The 15,809-nt window shown below is 44.9% G+C and overlaps 1 protein-coding gene across 16 annotated transcripts in view; it reads left to right on the top strand.

Moving 5' to 3' along the window:
• The window catches only part of NCOR2 (nuclear receptor corepressor 2), a 233,097-nt gene extending 230,368 nt beyond the window's left edge, over positions 1-2,729 (top strand). For all 16 annotated transcript variants that reach the window (XM_039357314.1, XM_039357316.1, XM_039357312.1 and 13 more), the window contains one exon: positions 2,533-2,729. In XM_039357314.1, the coding sequence (XP_039213248.1) occupies positions 2,533-2,714 (182 nt within the window). In that variant the 3' untranslated portion in view covers positions 2,715-2,729. The remainder of the gene's footprint in view (positions 1-2,532) is intronic.
• Positions 2,730-15,809: the final 13,080 nt, after the last annotated feature.

Below are 15,809 nucleotides of genomic sequence, written 5' to 3'. Positions count from 1 at the left end.
TGTCCCCATGTCTGGTGGTACGAGGTGGGGCGAGATGCATGCGTAAAAATCAAGCTAGGGAGCGGAGCTGCCCACGCGCTCTGCATCCGCTTACCTCAGGGCCCTTGTAGCCAGGCCTCTGACACCCCGACACCCGCCTTGCCTCGCAGCGGCGGCAACAACATCCCCGTCCATTTCTTCTAGTTGCTGGTGGCTGTTTGTGGCAGGACGCCAAATGGCGCGTGGCACCGGTGCGAGCGGCAGCACCGGTGCCACGCGCCACAGGATGTCCTGCGAGCAGTGACGTCGCCGCAATGCGCCACATAGCCTCCTGCCATGAGTGGTGGCACCTTCGCGATGTGTCATGTGTCATGCCAGAAGCGACGGCATTGGCGCGACACACCACATGGCCTCTGCCTCCTATAAGCAGGTAAGACATCCCCCCAAAATAAGATCTAGTGCAGGGATAGGCAACCTTGGCTCTTTGATCACTCGTGGACTTCAGCTCCCAGAATTCCTGAGCCAGCCATGCTGAGGGGAAAGGGAAAGGTTTCCAAGCTGAGCCATGCCAGCTCAGAAATTCTGGGAGTTGAAGTCCACGAGTCATCAAAGAGCCAAGGTTGCCTACCCCTGGCCTAATGCCCCTTTTGGACGCAAAAAAAAAAGACCGGTTCTTATTTTCGGGGAAACACGGTAGCAACCAGCCAGAGTAGACCGTGGCCCAAATATTAAGAAAGCCATCAAGGTTGGAGTGGTTGAAGGATTGGACCTGGAATGAGGAGACTTGGGTTCAATGTCTGTAGCTACAGAAGTCCTCAAGTGACTGTGGGTCTTCTGTTTTGGCCCAACTAAATCCTACACGGGGATGTTGTAGGAAAGCTTTGGAAGACATGAGATGTCAATCTCATTCAATGTCGACATGTGAAAGCAGGGCAGTAGATGACCTTGAGAAGATAGGATGATGTAGGTATGAAGATGTTGAGCCCAAGGACACCTGGATTTTCCTTCTTCCTCCTTGCGGAAGTTCTCAAGGTGGCTTTAGGCATGCCACTCTTTGTCAGGCCAGCTTAGATTCCAGATTTGTTACTTAGAAAAAGAGGAGGGGGTTTGTACACACCTTTTTGCTCCTCAAGGAAGAGTGGACTGCAAACCAATCAACCAATCAACCCGTTTCCATGAGCTAGATGACATTTTCTCCAGGTGATAGCATTGGAATTTCATTTCTTACCCCATTTATGCATGGTGCCATTTTATCAGAGGTCGATCAATCCATGGTGAGACAGTGAATGATGACCATCAAGTGGTATCTGAGAATCTGACCTGGTTTGTCCAGTCTTGGGTGCCCTGGCTACTTCTCTAGAGCTTCATCTGGGATATCTCCCTCTGAGAACATTCCAACCAGAGACTTTTGACAAGCTTCGAAGCACGGTTTTGCTGGTGGGACAAATATTGCTTCTCAGCTTGCCAACAAAACTTGGGGGGGGGGGAAGGGGAGAGGTTTGGATTGCAGACTTTGAAGAGACTCAAGGACATTACAACAGATGTCTGGCGGGATCTAGAGATGCTTTCTCATAACAATATTTTTCTACTTGATTGGGCAACCTAATGAGGAGGGAGGAGGAAGAATTCTCTGCTTTTACTGTATGGGCTTGGGAGGGGACTTTCCAGAGCTGGTTTTGCTTTCATTAGCACCGAAGTGATGTACTCAATAAAGTTTTGCATCAAGAGATTGGAATGTCTCGAAGGGGTTTGCTTGGCTGGGTTCTTCAGTTGGAATCTTGACATGCGGACCCTCCTAAACATACCTCCTTACAACTTCATGCATAGAAGTCCTTCTCTTCTCCCCCTTTCCAAAAGTTATAAACTCCCCCATTGATGGAATTCTGTGGTGCTGAGAGGGATAATGTCAGAATCCAATTATATTTCATCTCTAGTTATCAATTATAAAAAAACCCATTTCTGCCTTCTATGGATTCTGCCATACGATGAAGGGAAGGGGGTGAACAAAGGGGCTTTATGGGCCTCACTTCCTTCGGTACACTTCAAAGGAACTGGATGTGTATATCACCAAAAGGACTAACCATCACAATGGGGCTACTACCTTCATGTAGTTCTCTCTGAAGTCTCCATTCAGCCAGCAGTAAGGAAAAGGGGGTGGGAGTGTAATGCCTGAGACTGTCGCTGGAAGAAGGGGTGATTGGGTGGGGCTACTGGGGAACCCCTTAAAACCTTGAATGGGAGAGCTTGGACCCCAAGTCCTGTCTAGAACGCCTGCAACCATTTTCTCTTAATAAAGGATGCCTGTTGGAAGAACTATTCCAAGAGTTCTGTCTTCTTAAGATGCAAAGTGGGGTGGGTCTTTACAGATAATCCTGGTTCTTTCGCGTGAGAAGATCTCCTCAAAAGGGAGAGCTCTTGGGGTGGTGTCTGTGAGTGTGAGGAGATGTGAGATGGGTTGGGCGTCTTGCACACACCTAAAGCTACTTTCTACACAGTTCATGGACCAGAACCCTCAACCGCTGTTCTCCCACCTTCCTTTTCGTCATCCTGCAGGTTCAACGCCGTTTCCGTACAACCCCTTGACGGTGAGACTTTCCACAGGAGTCGTGACCGGCCCACCACCCCCCACTGCCACCGTTCTACAGGGCAACTCCGGAAGCCAGAACCACAGTTGGGAAGAAGAGCCCAAACCACTGCTGGTTTCACAGTATGAGACCCTCTCAGACAGTGAATGAGAAGAGAGAAGGCCATGACAGGAAGACCAATGGACAGATGGATGTGGTGGCTATGGAACGGGCCCGGGCCAGGGGATTCTGGGAACTTGTCTCCTTTGGGGGGGGGGGTTGTTTAATATTTTATGACCTTTAGAAAGAAGGTATAGAAAATCACAACAGAAGAAAGCTAATAGGTTTAAAGCCTTAAAAAACAACCAGGAATTGGAACCCCCCCCCCCATTCCACTTGGGATGAGAGCTGATGGCCAAGAAAGAGGGGCTTTGAGTTGGCAAAGTCTACCAACACTCAGGGGGTATCATCTTCTGCGTCAACTTTGGCCTTCAGCCCAGCAGAGAAAGAAGGTGAAGGAAGAGTGTTGGCTTGGTCAACTCTTGTTGAGGTTCAGCATCTGTATCTTCTCGAGCTCAGCTCCTGACCTAATACTTGAAACACAGATCATTCAACCCCTCTTTCCTGTATCTCCTCATCTTAGCTTAGTGAGGGACCACCGTAGTGGAGCTGCGTGTGGTGGTCATCTAGAGAAGATGACCCAGGGCGACCCAATGAATTAACAGATCCCGTTTCTGGTCATTCAGAACAGGAGAATAGGGCTGTTCCCCATGTTCTGTGCCCTTCTAGACTTGGAAGTGTGCAGCTGAATTTGGAACATGTTAGAAGCAGGAACTTGGGGTGCAGAGATAGATGTCAAGGAGAAAAACCAAAAGAGATAAGTTTGTTTGGGACGGTGGGGAGAAGAAGTTGGGATATCCATCCGAGAGAATTCCTCTGGACATTAGGGATTGCCTACGGATGGAGAACACAACAGGCAGTTATTAAAATGCACCAAACTCTCAAAACGCTGCTGTTGGTTTCATCTACAGCAGTGCTCCTCCACCTTGGCCCCTTTAAGAAGGATGGACTTCAACTCCCAGTGTTCCCCAGCGTTTCCCCAGCCAGGGGACTTCTGGGAGTTGAAGTCCGCCCGTCTTCAACCGGCTGAGGTTGAGAAACACTGATCTACAGGGTATATTTTTGTTACATTTGGGGAAAACGATGCCAGATATTTCAGAGGGTTATTTTTAATTCTCAAGTTTGGGGGGAGGCGAGGAAGGATTCTAAAACAGTGTTATATGCTGCTTTTTTTTTGGTCGCTAATTCTTGTACAAAAGAGGGTTTCTGTGTGGCGTGCGAGATTTTTGATCTGTTTGTCCATTGTATGGAAAAGTCGAGGGGTAATAACCAGGATCCAGCAAAATGGTTCTGTAATTCAGTAGAATGTATTAACGTAGCTTTTTTATTAAAAATGTGAATATATATATATATATATATATATATATATATATATATATATATATATATATATATATATATAATGTAGGTCGTTGGTTATTCGGGTTTTCTCCCGCGTCAAATTGGAAGTGTTTCGACGAAGTCTCATTCGTCATGTTCAGGCTGGTGTTTTCGGCTTCGTGCTTCTTCGTGCTTCATTTGCTCCTAGAAGCACGAAACTGAAAACACCAGCCTGAAGATGACGAATGTGACTTCGTCGAAACGTCGCCAAGACACTTCCAATTTTACGCGGGAGAAAACCCGAACAACCAAAGACCTACATACAAATACCCGCGAAAACCTCAGAAAACATATATATATATATATGTAGGTCTTTGGTTGTTCGGGTTTTCTCCCGTGTAAAATTGGAAGTGTCTTGGTAACGTTTCGACGAAGTCTCATTCGTCATCTTCAGGCTGGTGTTTTCAGCTTCGTGCTTCATTTGCTCCTAGAAGCACGAAACTGAAAACACCAGCCTGAAGATGACGAATGAGACTTCGTCGAAACGTTGCCAAGACACTTCCAATTTTACGCATATAATATAGCTGAGAAGCAATATAATATATATATATATTCACATTCAAAAATTTGTCTCTGTTGAGAAGAGTGATGGAAACTTGCAGGAAAATTGAAATAAGTAATTTTCTCTCTCTCTCTCTCTCTCACACACACACACACACACACACCCCAGATAGTGTGTTTATTCATTTGGGGCAAGGGTGCTGAGAGAGGATCCCTTTCCCCCCTTTTAACTCACACAAACCACCATGACTATAATTCAAAGTGAATATTCTCATTTTGTGCACTTCGTAAGGTTGAGAAATTCTGACCTAGATGGAGATGTTTCTCTTACTGTATTCTTGAGAACAAGGATCCCAGATAGTTGAGTCTTTCCTGGAGCAGACAACAGCCACGTTGTCTGAAAAAGGACACTATCACACCGTTGGTGTCGCCCCGTTGTTTAAGTTTGTTTTTTTCAGTGAAGTTGGCTTTCCCAACCGTTTTTCTCCTACTCGTCCCCTTCATTTTCTCCTATTGATGCAGCTGCTTGTTACAGTATATTAAACTCCGGCATGCATTATTAAATTTTTGCAAAACTGGTATATGTAAAGGCTCAGAAATGATTCAGGCATTAGGGGGGGGGGGGAAATAGAGGACTCTCTCTGCTTTCCTTCTGTTAAGACTTCTGAATTTGACGCTGAAGGATTTGGCCTCGTGGGGCTAAAGAATATCCCCACTTCCCCCCCCCCCCAGCTAAGTCTTGACAATGAAGGACCTGCAATCAAAGATGCCTTAGCACAGACACGGAAGGATAGTCTGGTGGTAGACAAGTTATGTAGGGAATATAGATTTCAAGCACCGTGCAGCCTCTCTTAAAAAGGAATGTAAAAACCCACTTGTGACCAAGCCAGATTTTGCTACTGCCAGATCTCACAAGGAGCAAAGAAAATCAAGCTTACAACAGTAGGCATTTAGAAACTAGATAGTTGCCAGGGCCATGGTGCTCTGCTATGTCTATGCCCAGCTTCCTTCTTTAAAGAACCTAGATGGTCTTTCAAGACAGGAAACATTAAGCATGCCACAGACCCAGTTTTCTACCTAGTAAAGGTCATGCATCTGCCTTAAAACAGATTCAAATCCAGTCAGCTACAGTCAACAGATTACCTTACAAGGGAGGTGATGGTCTTCATTGGACCTGGTGGGTACCCATGTTGCTTATTCTTGGCCTTGGTAGCTTACAAAGACAGCCAACAGGCGAGGAAACACAACTCATTGTAGACGAGAAGGAACACCCACCCAGCCTCTCACAGCTTTGTGCATCTGTCCGTTGCCTCATTTTGAAAACCTCCAATTAGCTGTCTTGCTTTTGTGGGTTGTAGCTTGGGAAGGGGGCCAATCTATTTTAGATCAAAGTGTAACTCGCCACATGTGCCTAGAAGATGTTGAGGAGAGTGATGACAACAGAGGCTCCACAATTAGTTTTTTTTTTTTTTTGCCTTTGGAATCTCAGTTTTGTCTCTGAAAAACTTGTTAGGTGCCATGTGATCTTCAAATCAAATCTTGTCCCCACCTCCTGTCTGTGCTGTGGGAAAGGAAGGGCCAAAATACCTTGATGACCGTTGCAGACTAGCTTGGCTTTTACCCAGAATGAAGAACCCTGCAGTTTCTATCTTTCATTCTCCTCCTGTCGGTCAAAGCCAAATCTTTAACTCATCCTTAGTCACTGAAGCTCCTTGAGGTGCCCATGATAGACCAGCAAACCTTGACTTTTGTTTCATCAAAACATCTCCTGATCTTTCAAGTTGACTTTGAGTCACCACGAGCTCAATTCCAAGAAGTTAACCTTTCTCATTTTCTTCTCGAGCGCTGCCATCAAAGTGGCCCGCCATTATTTTTTGACCAACACAAGGACCACAGCCAGAGAGGGAATGGCCTTGCAGTGGACATGGGTTTCTTGAATCCAACATAACAACACCCGTTGTTCAGGCAGACTGATGTCCTCCAACTCAGCAAGAGTGGAGCACTCATGATTCTTTGCTTTTAGCCACGCATGGTCCAACTGTGGTTGAAGATGTAGATTTTTTTTTTCAAAGATGCTGCATGGCACTGCATGAATTGCTGCACACCTACCTGAGGTCCATAGAAGACAAACATGGTGCAGATAGATAGAACAATGCCCCTAAGCCCTTTGCTTCAACCTGTCTCTTCTTCCCAAAACTTCACACTGCTTTGCTTTAGACCAGGGGTCTTCCAACTTGGCCCTTTTATGACTTGTGGAGTTCCACTCCCAGAATTCCTCAGCCAGCGTGCCTGGCTGAGGAATTCTGGGAGTTGAAGTCCACAAGTCATAAAAGGGCCAAGTTGGAAAGACCCCTGCTTTAAGACCTTTTGTAAATTTCCTGTCCATAGCATCACCTTCTTAGTTAGGATGGCTTGATTGCCAACAAGCTAGCTTTGGTGGCTGTTCAACCAGGCTGAAATCACACCGTTTCACTCTAGTCTAAGGGTCTCCATCCTTTACGACTTGTGGACCTCAACTCCCAGAATCCCTCAGCCAGCATGGGAGTTGAAGTCCACAAGTCGTAAAGTTGCCAAGGTTGGAGACAGTCTGCCTTGGACCAGACATACACACACACACACACCCAAGCCCCATTGGAACACAACACAGAGATGTCCCTCACCAGAGTTTGCAAACAGTATGTTTCCTTTTTTGAAAGGTGATTTCTGCATTGTATTTGTTTCTGGGTGGATACAAACACAGGCCCAGATTCTCTGGTTACATACTGTGTGTGTGTGTGTGTTTGTGTGTGTGCATGTAATAGAAATGCATTGACCCACCTTTTTGAGTGCCTGAATCAGCGGCCTGACATTCTAATTGAGTCCTGGCAGTTGAACTTATTTTCTTTGGGATTTGAAACATTTTTCTGCTTCTCCAAGCTTTCTTTCTTTCTTTCTTTCTTTCTTTCTTTCTTTCTTTCTTTCTTTCTTTCTTTCTTTCTTTCTTTCTTTCTTTCTTTCTTTCTTTCTTTCTTTCTTTTTTTCTTTCTTTCTTTCTTTCTTTCTTTCTTTCTTTCTTTCTTTTTTCTTCCTTTCTCTCTCTCTTTCTTTCCGTCTCCTCCTCCTCCTCCTCCTTCTTCCTGCTCCTCCTCCTTTTCTTCCTGCTCCTCCTCCTTTTCTTCTCCTCGTCTTCTCTTCTCCCTCCTCCCCTTTTGTCTTCTTCCTCGTCCTCCTTTTTCTTCTCATCCTCCCCCTTCCCCTCCCTCGTCCTCCCTTCTCCCTCTCTACTAGGATTAGCAGCAAAACATTTCAAACCAAAGAGAAAAGCCCAGTTGCCCTGAGTCAATTTCTAGGCAACTTTCTGGATGGCTGAGAATCTTCATCCACAGACCCACGGGCATGTTGGCGTGCCAAATCGACCTTGGCAATCGACCCCGCCCCCTCACAAACTCCACACCACTCAGCCCAATCGCAGTCTCTGCCGATGAACACCAAGCACTGTGTTTGCTTCCAAGGAAAGCCATGATCCATGCACATTTGATCGTTGATGTCTGTTTTAGCGACATATGATAGGTCTTAACTGTGTTGTTTGCGATCACTTCTTTTGTTTTTTAATTGTGCAATCCGGACCGGGGGGGGGGGGAAGGAAGCTATGTTAATCTATTAAAGTTTGAAGTGTTCTACGCTTTGCTGTTTGTACAAAGACACGCACACATACGCACACGCGAAAGACGAAGAGCAATGTTATTGTTTGAACTGTACAAGGGAGCGTGGGGTGGGCGGGGGAGAGAGAGAGAGAGAGAGAGAGAGAGAGAAAATCTATCTTTTTTACAACCAAACTGTGCATAGTGAGAGTTGTATGATAGAACACAACTTGTACATAGAAAACTGCAAATTGTAAATATTTAATGCGGCTTGCTCCAAAAGGTTCTCTCTCTCTTCTTCTTCTTTTTTTTTTTTTTCCTTTTTATGGAAAGTGAAGTTTTGTTCATTGTTTTTGTTCTCATTTTGTTGGGGGTTTTTTTGCGCAAAACTGGCCACGAAACAAGTGGATTGGCAGTGACGAAGCACTGCGTTCCTGTTTCAATAACAAATAAAAACAATAGAGAAGGAAAAAAAATTTTTTCCAGTTAAATGCAGTTCTCCAGATTCTTTGTGATGCTCACGTTTGTTCTGCAGGACATCAAAATAATAATAATAAAGAAAGAGGACCTGCTGAACAGAAGTGCTTAAAAGAACTGATATAACAATGATGCTCATCTTTGCATCTGCAGGAGGTCAAAAAAGTCAAAATGGCGGCTAGAACCACGCTATCAAAGCCTCAATCTTCTTTAAGGGCGCTGAATTTCAGTGTCAAGGTTGTGGCGACCCTCTTCATTTTATTAATTACTTTGCGATATCTTTTAATCATTGACCATCTCTTCACCCTCCGCTTTTAAAGATAATTTTGCTAGCACGGTGCCACAAATCTTAGCTAAAACAGCCGAATCCCGCTCCTAAATCTTGCCAAAGTGAGCCAAAAAAAAAAAAAAAAAGAAATTGCTGTTCTGCCTTAAGTTTCAGAGCTTTCAAATTTATTTATGCCTTTTCCAGGCCTGGAGTCAAATTGCTGATGTCTTAAGACAGGTCAGGGGTTAAAAATATCCAGCCCAGAGGATTAAGAGATGAATTGAGAAACGTACTTTATAGAGGCACAGAATGGTACCTGCTAACACATTTAAGTTAAACATTTTTTTTTCCCCAGTAGATTTCGGGAACAAACCTTGATGTTCTAAAGATTGTAGATTTTTTTCCTCCACCAGGTGCTGGATGGGCTGAGCTAGCTTAATGCAACTGCCTTGGCTCAGTTAATGCACAATGCAACCTTTTGATCAGAACTGTGTTCCATGAATGCCCCGCAAAGTTGCTTAAGAATAGAGCAAATTGCTAGAAAAGTGGATGTGTGTTCCATGGGAAACGTCAGTGCTATTCCAAATATGACCAGCAAGGGGCAAGCGTGCCACAAGACCAGATTTTACAGCTTTTTTCCTTCAAAAAGAACTTCCCCCGTTTGCTGAAACTCTACATTTTCATTGTTTAATGTACTGTTCATTTTATTATTGGGGATTGAGAACCACCTACTCCAGTTATCCCCCAATAGATTTACTGAATGCTCCAACAAAGCAACTTCTAAAACCTTAGTTAGAAAAGGCTGCAAATGGGAGTTGAACCAAAGTATCTTTAGGAAAGGGCAGATTTTTTTTCTCGCCTGCACGTGGCTTTCGGGACGAAGATGAGGGTCTCAGAGGCCCCAGTTGTGTTTCTCCAGGTGCACCAGTCCCTTTCCTAAAAAGGCAGACTAAACACATTGGCAGTCAGCAGCTTCAGAGATCAAATTAAAATCTTTTTTTTTTCAAGGAGAGAATGAAGGGAAGGGGGGGAAAAAGACCGTTTGTCGGTTGTGAAGCCCACTCCTCAGAAAGAGCATAGAACAGTGGTTCTCAACCTTTTTAATGCCGCGACCCCCAACCAGTCGTAAGTCAAGGACTACTCAACCGGTCGTAAGTCGAGGACTACTCAACTGGTGCAGCATCGTTTGCAGAATGGGACTTTTGGTGGGCTCAGCAGGGCAGAGACAGCCCGGACAATTCATACTGGCTTTTGAAAGCCAATAGAATGAGACTCTATTCAAAAGAGTCTATTCTATTGGCTTTCAAAAGCCAATAGAATAAAAGGGAGTAGCACAGCTAAGGAAAAGGGGGGAAAAAATGGCGGACTGCATTGTTTGGCGACCCTCGTGAAATGGTCGTTCGACCCCAAATGGGGTCCCGGCCCACAGGTTGAGAACCACTGGCATAGAAAAATCAATAGCCAATGAAAGAACCAGAATAGTGACCTAATGTATTGTCACCGTAGTTCATAACGTGGAAGCCGTGAAGTACAATGAAGTCAAGATAAAACAGTAAAGTTATAAAGTAATAAACTAAAGTAATAAATAAGAAATAGGGCAATCCTTGACTTACAACAGTTCATTTAGTAATCAAAGTTACGATGGCACTGGAAAAAAAGGGACTTGCAACCATTTTTCAACTGATGGACATTCAGACGCTTGGCAACTGACTCGTATTGATGATGGTTGCAGTGTCCCTGGGTCACGCGATCCTCTTTGGGAACTTTTGACAAGCAAAGTCAAATGGGGAAGCCAGAGGCCCTTAACAGCCGTGTTACTACAGTGATTCTCCTAACAACTGCGGCAAAAAGGGGGTGAAATGGGGCAAAATTCACTTAAACAGTTCACTTAGCAACACAAATGTTTGGCTCAGTTGTGGTCGTAAGTCAAGGACTATCTGAATTAGCCATAAAAAGGTTTCAGGAAAAGAAAGCTGAAGCAACAGGTTAAAAAAAAAAAAACTTCAGCATTTCTAAGTTTTAATCGCAAACAAAATGGATTGCTGACGGCTGGGAACACACCTGCAAGAGAAAATAATTCCGTTTTTCAACCAGGAGCCCCCCAAATTCTTACTCCCTAAAGCCCCAAATTCTGTCCTGAATCCTTTCGCCATACAGAAGAACATCAACTGCTTCTCCCCCCGAAAAAAGCTTCAATTTTATCATTTATAATTGCATAACCAGATTTGGTATGCAGGCATCTCCCACATGTTCCCTTCCAGATGTGGCTTTGGAGAACCATCTTTGGAATTCTTCCCATAAGCCCAACACACCAAGCTGGTGATTTTGTTGGGCCCCTCCAACTAGAAAATCTCTGGAAAAAAATTTCCTCCTCTTCCACCCCCCCACCCCCCCAATTTTCGAGGCACACAAGATGTGATATATATTTTTTTTCCAGGAAAAAAAACAATTTCAAACAGGCTTTCAGAGAAGACAAACAGCGACTATGCGAATCCCAAACCCCCAGGACACCAGAGGAAACGTGGAGGTGTTTTGCTAACTTTTTATAAATGGAGCTTTTTAAATTGGACACCTCCAGGGTGAAGCCTGGCCAACTCAGGAAAAATGGACTGAGTATGCAAGCGAGCCCCACCTTGTTTAAAGCCACCTCAAACCGGCTAGGAGTTTACTCTGGAATCACACCCAGATGCAAAATAGCTCTTTTCAGTGCTTGGGTTGTTCTCCCATGTTCCCACAACACCCGCAATCAAATGCCCCCTTTGCAAGCATCCTGCATTGGTGGACCTGTTTTGCAACAGCTGATCCGGCCCCAGAGTTGTTGTCAATAAATAATAAAAAATATTTTGGACTTTAGGAAACTTTCAAAACAGGATCATGGTGTCCTTTTGGCCGAGGACAAAAAAAATCAATCACAAAATAGGTTGCTAGTTTTTGCCACCTCCCCAGGGCAAAGGGTTAAGAGAATGGAGGGGATGTGATAGGCCTCAAGTGTCAAAAGAAACCCATTTCAGATCTAGTTTGCACTTGGATGGAAGGCCACCAGGAGATCTCAGAAAGCTATCTTGGAGAAAGTCATGGCGTGCCAGTTTCGTATTGCTGCTTAAGCCTCACCTGAGTGTTCAGAAAACTAGAAGCTCAAGATGACTTTTAGTGATGCAATACTGGCGAAGATGCAAGAAAAGAACGAATGAAGTGTCTCCAAAACTTAACCCTGATCGTTGGGCAGAAGCACAATGGCAGCCAGGCCAGGTTGAACATTGTGATCGGTGGCCAAGAAAATGCACCCAGCGTTGCTGACAAGCCAGCTTAAAAGAGGATCAACTAGCTTGTGTTGGTCTAATGGGAAGCAGCCAGCCGTGGAGTGTTGTCTCAGGTGAAGGCAGGTAAAGTTCAACAGCTGAGAAAACAAACACACCTGTGTAAAAACAGCAGGACGAGAGGTCCAAGGGTTTACCTGTGGCCCCCAAAACTGCACGACGAGGATGTCATCGCCCACCCCAGAGGACAAAAACATGCTTTTTTATTTTTTATTTTCTTTCCTTGAAGTAGAAAGACAACCTGATTCCACCTTTTCCAGCCTCTTGCCTCTGAAATAATTTTAATTTCATTTAAAAAAAAAAAGCTTCGGTTTTTACTGGCAACGACCATAAATAACAGGAAACACTTGATCACACGAGATGGGGCCCTTCGCAGTGAACAAATAGAAGGTTCGTATGGGTTTGTCTCACCCAGGAGAACTTGTTAATATCTCGTCTTCTCCCCCAAATGTGGCTGTTTACTCCCTCAGCTGCCTTTTGGTCTTGGGAAAAGGTAGAGTGGATGGAGGTGATGGATGTTCTGCTGGACTTCGTCAACTGAGGCCACCTGAGATGGATGTTGCTCTCCCCTGGGGTGGTCCAGCCATGTTAATGTTTACCAACCCTGCCCACTTCCCTTAACTGAGATTCAGGATTAGATCCAGACTGAAAGAACAGGTTGCTTTTGAAAGCAGGACACCGCTGGGCATGGTTTCATCAGGATGGGTGCTCCAATTTTTCTTCCCATACCTCTAAGGACCCTCCATCTTCTCCAGGAATAGATGCCAGGCCCAGATTTGCACACAGTATCCACCTGAAGCAGATTTTCAAGAAGAAACAAAGGTATTGTAAGGACCCACCTCAACTAACCATCCAAGAAAGCAGAACTCTTGAAACGTGTATCGTCTCAAAAGGAAACATCTTAAGAAGACAGAACTCTTGGAATATTTTTTCCAACAGGCATCCTTTATTAAGAGAAAATGGTTGCAGGCATTCTAGACAGGACCTGGGGCCCAAGCCCTACGGTTCAAGGTTTTAAGGGGTCCCCAGCAGCCCCATCCCACTCCACCAGCTTTCCAGCGACAATCCCAGGAGTTACATTTCCGCCCCCTTTTTCCTCACTGCTGACTGGAGGGAGACTTCAGAGAGGAGTAGATGAAAGCTGATGGCACCATTGTTATGATTAGTCCTTTTGGTGGTATCCATGTTCAAGTCCTTTGAAGTTCTACGGAAGGAAGTGAGGACCATAAAACCCCTTTGTTCACCCCCTTCCCTTCATAGTATGACAGAATCCAGAGAGGGCAGAATGGGGTTTTCCATAGTCGATAACTAGAGATGAAATATAATTGGATTCTGACATCCAAGGCGAGATATAGTCTTCCTCCCACCAAAGTCATAATGTCCATTTGAAATCCAGCCAATCCACAGGTGGCACGATGTGTGGGTAACTGGCACAAATTGGCGCCCATCTCAAGATCTTCTCCAGCTTTTTTAATTATCAGGGAGACACATTCCTTTCTCAAGTGGAGAGAGGTGGGAGTAGACGAACAGAAAGCAAAAGTTATTCCAAGGGAAAGCAACTATCCCCCCTCCCCCCAGCAGAATGGCAAGTCCCAAAACGAAGAAAAAGAATATATAATATATGCAAGGGAGACAATCAGGATTTGGGGACCTGATAGGTATGGTGGTGCCAGCAGGGGCGCCAGACCTTGTAACCAACTCGGATGTTAATTTTGCGCCCTACGTCTAGAGCAGTGGTTCTCAACCTGTGGGTCGGGACCCCATTTGGGGTCGAATGACCATTTCACGGGGGTCGCCAAACAACGCAGTCCGCCATTTTTTGCCCCCTTTTCCTCAGCTGTGCTACTCCCTTTTATTCTATTAGCTTTTGAAAGCCAATAGAATAGACTCTCTTGAATAGAGTCTAATTCTATTGGCTTTCCAAAGCCAATAGGAATTGTCCAGGCTGTCTCTGCCCTGCTGAGCCCGCCAAAAGTCCCCTTCTGCAAACGGTGCTGCACCAGTTGAGTAGTCCTCGACTTACAACCGGTTGAGTAGTCCTCGACTTACGACCGGTTGGGGGGTCGCGACATTAAAAAGGTTGAGAACCACTGGTCTAGAGCGACGGCTTTATTGCAGGCTACAACAGCTACATCTCCAACATCAGAGGTACCTTCACCTTCGTCGTCCTCAGGTGATGCCATCTTCTGCCAGCCATGACATTCTGGATTCTCCGTAGGACAAACGTTGGGCAGAAGACTCACTGGGTGCAAGGTTGATCTCAGGACTCAAAACAAGGACCAAGTGATATCAGAACATTTCAACTGTCCAGGACAGTTGGACCTCTTTGGAGAAAAAAAAAAATAAACTTCATCATTTCAGTGAAGGGACAGATTGCTGATCTCCAGAGCTGCTAAACATTTCAGCTACCTCAGAAGGTCTCAACCAACTGAACCGTTTTTTTAAACACAATTGCAAAGTGGTAAGGTCATCTGTCTCACTTGTAAGTGGAATAGAATAGAATAGAATAGAATAGAATAGAATAGAATAGAATAGAATAGAATAGAATAGAATAGAATAGAATAACAGAAAGAATAGAATAAAATAATAGAATAGAATAGAGTAGAGTAGACTAGAGTAGAATGGAATGGAATGGAATAGAATAGTATAGAGTAGAAGAATAGAATAGAACAGAACAGAATAGAATTATGGGATAGAATCAAATAGAATGCAGAATAGAGAATAGAATAGAATAGAATAGAATAGAATAGAATAGAATAGAATAGAATAGAATAGAATAGACCTTGGAGGTCTTCTAGTCCAGCCTCTTGCTCAAGCAGGAGAACCTATACCATCTCAGACAAGTGACTGTCCAGTCTCTTCTTAAAACTCTCCAGTGACGGAGCTCCCACGATTTCTGAAGGCAAAGCTGTTCCACTGGTTAATTATCCTGTCAGGAAATTTCTCCTTAATTCCAGATTGCTTCTCTCTCTGATCAGTTTCCAACCATTGTTTCTCATCCATCCTTCTGGTGCTTTGGGGAATAACGTGAACCCCCTCTTCTTTGTGGCAGCCCCTCAAATACTGGAACACTGCTATCATGTCACCCCTATTTCTTCTTTTCTTTAGACTAGCCAAACCCAAGTCCCACAGCCATTCTGTAAAACCAGTTCTGTGGTGGGGATCCTCTTCAGTGTTGGAATTTGAACCAGAAACATGTTGAAGAGGAGCTGGATTTGCTCCACCAAGTCCTTGGCTCATGAGCAGAGCAGGTAGCATTGCTTAAATTCCTCCCCACTTGATGTATTTCTCCCCCCACCCCCTGGAAACCAAGACAGAAGACCTTGGGTGTTTGGAGGCGATCCTTAACAACCCTCAGACAGAGTCCAAGGAGCTGTTTTTGGCAGGGCATGAAAAGAGCTTGGGTGGTGGGCCAGAAATGTCCATCTATTGTTCTAGGAGTAGCTTCAAACGCTTCCGCGGGCTCGGGAGGGGGTCCCAGCTGGAGGGTGGGAATCTGCTTCTGTCCCCCCCCTCCCAAAACAGCAGAGGCTCTTCAGGCTCCAGGAGTGCTAAGTTGATATGTCTTCCCACTCAGGAAGGC

Source organism: Crotalus tigris, unplaced genomic scaffold (assembly GCF_016545835.1).
Source record: "Crotalus tigris isolate CLP2741 ecotype Arizona unplaced genomic scaffold, ASM1654583v1 scf7180000018891.247784533:1973344, whole genome shotgun sequence".
NCBI lineage: Eukaryota > Metazoa > Chordata > Lepidosauria > Squamata > Viperidae > Crotalus > Crotalus tigris.
The sequence above is the reverse complement of the archived record's forward strand: the minus strand, read 5'-3'. Positions and strand labels throughout refer to the sequence as shown.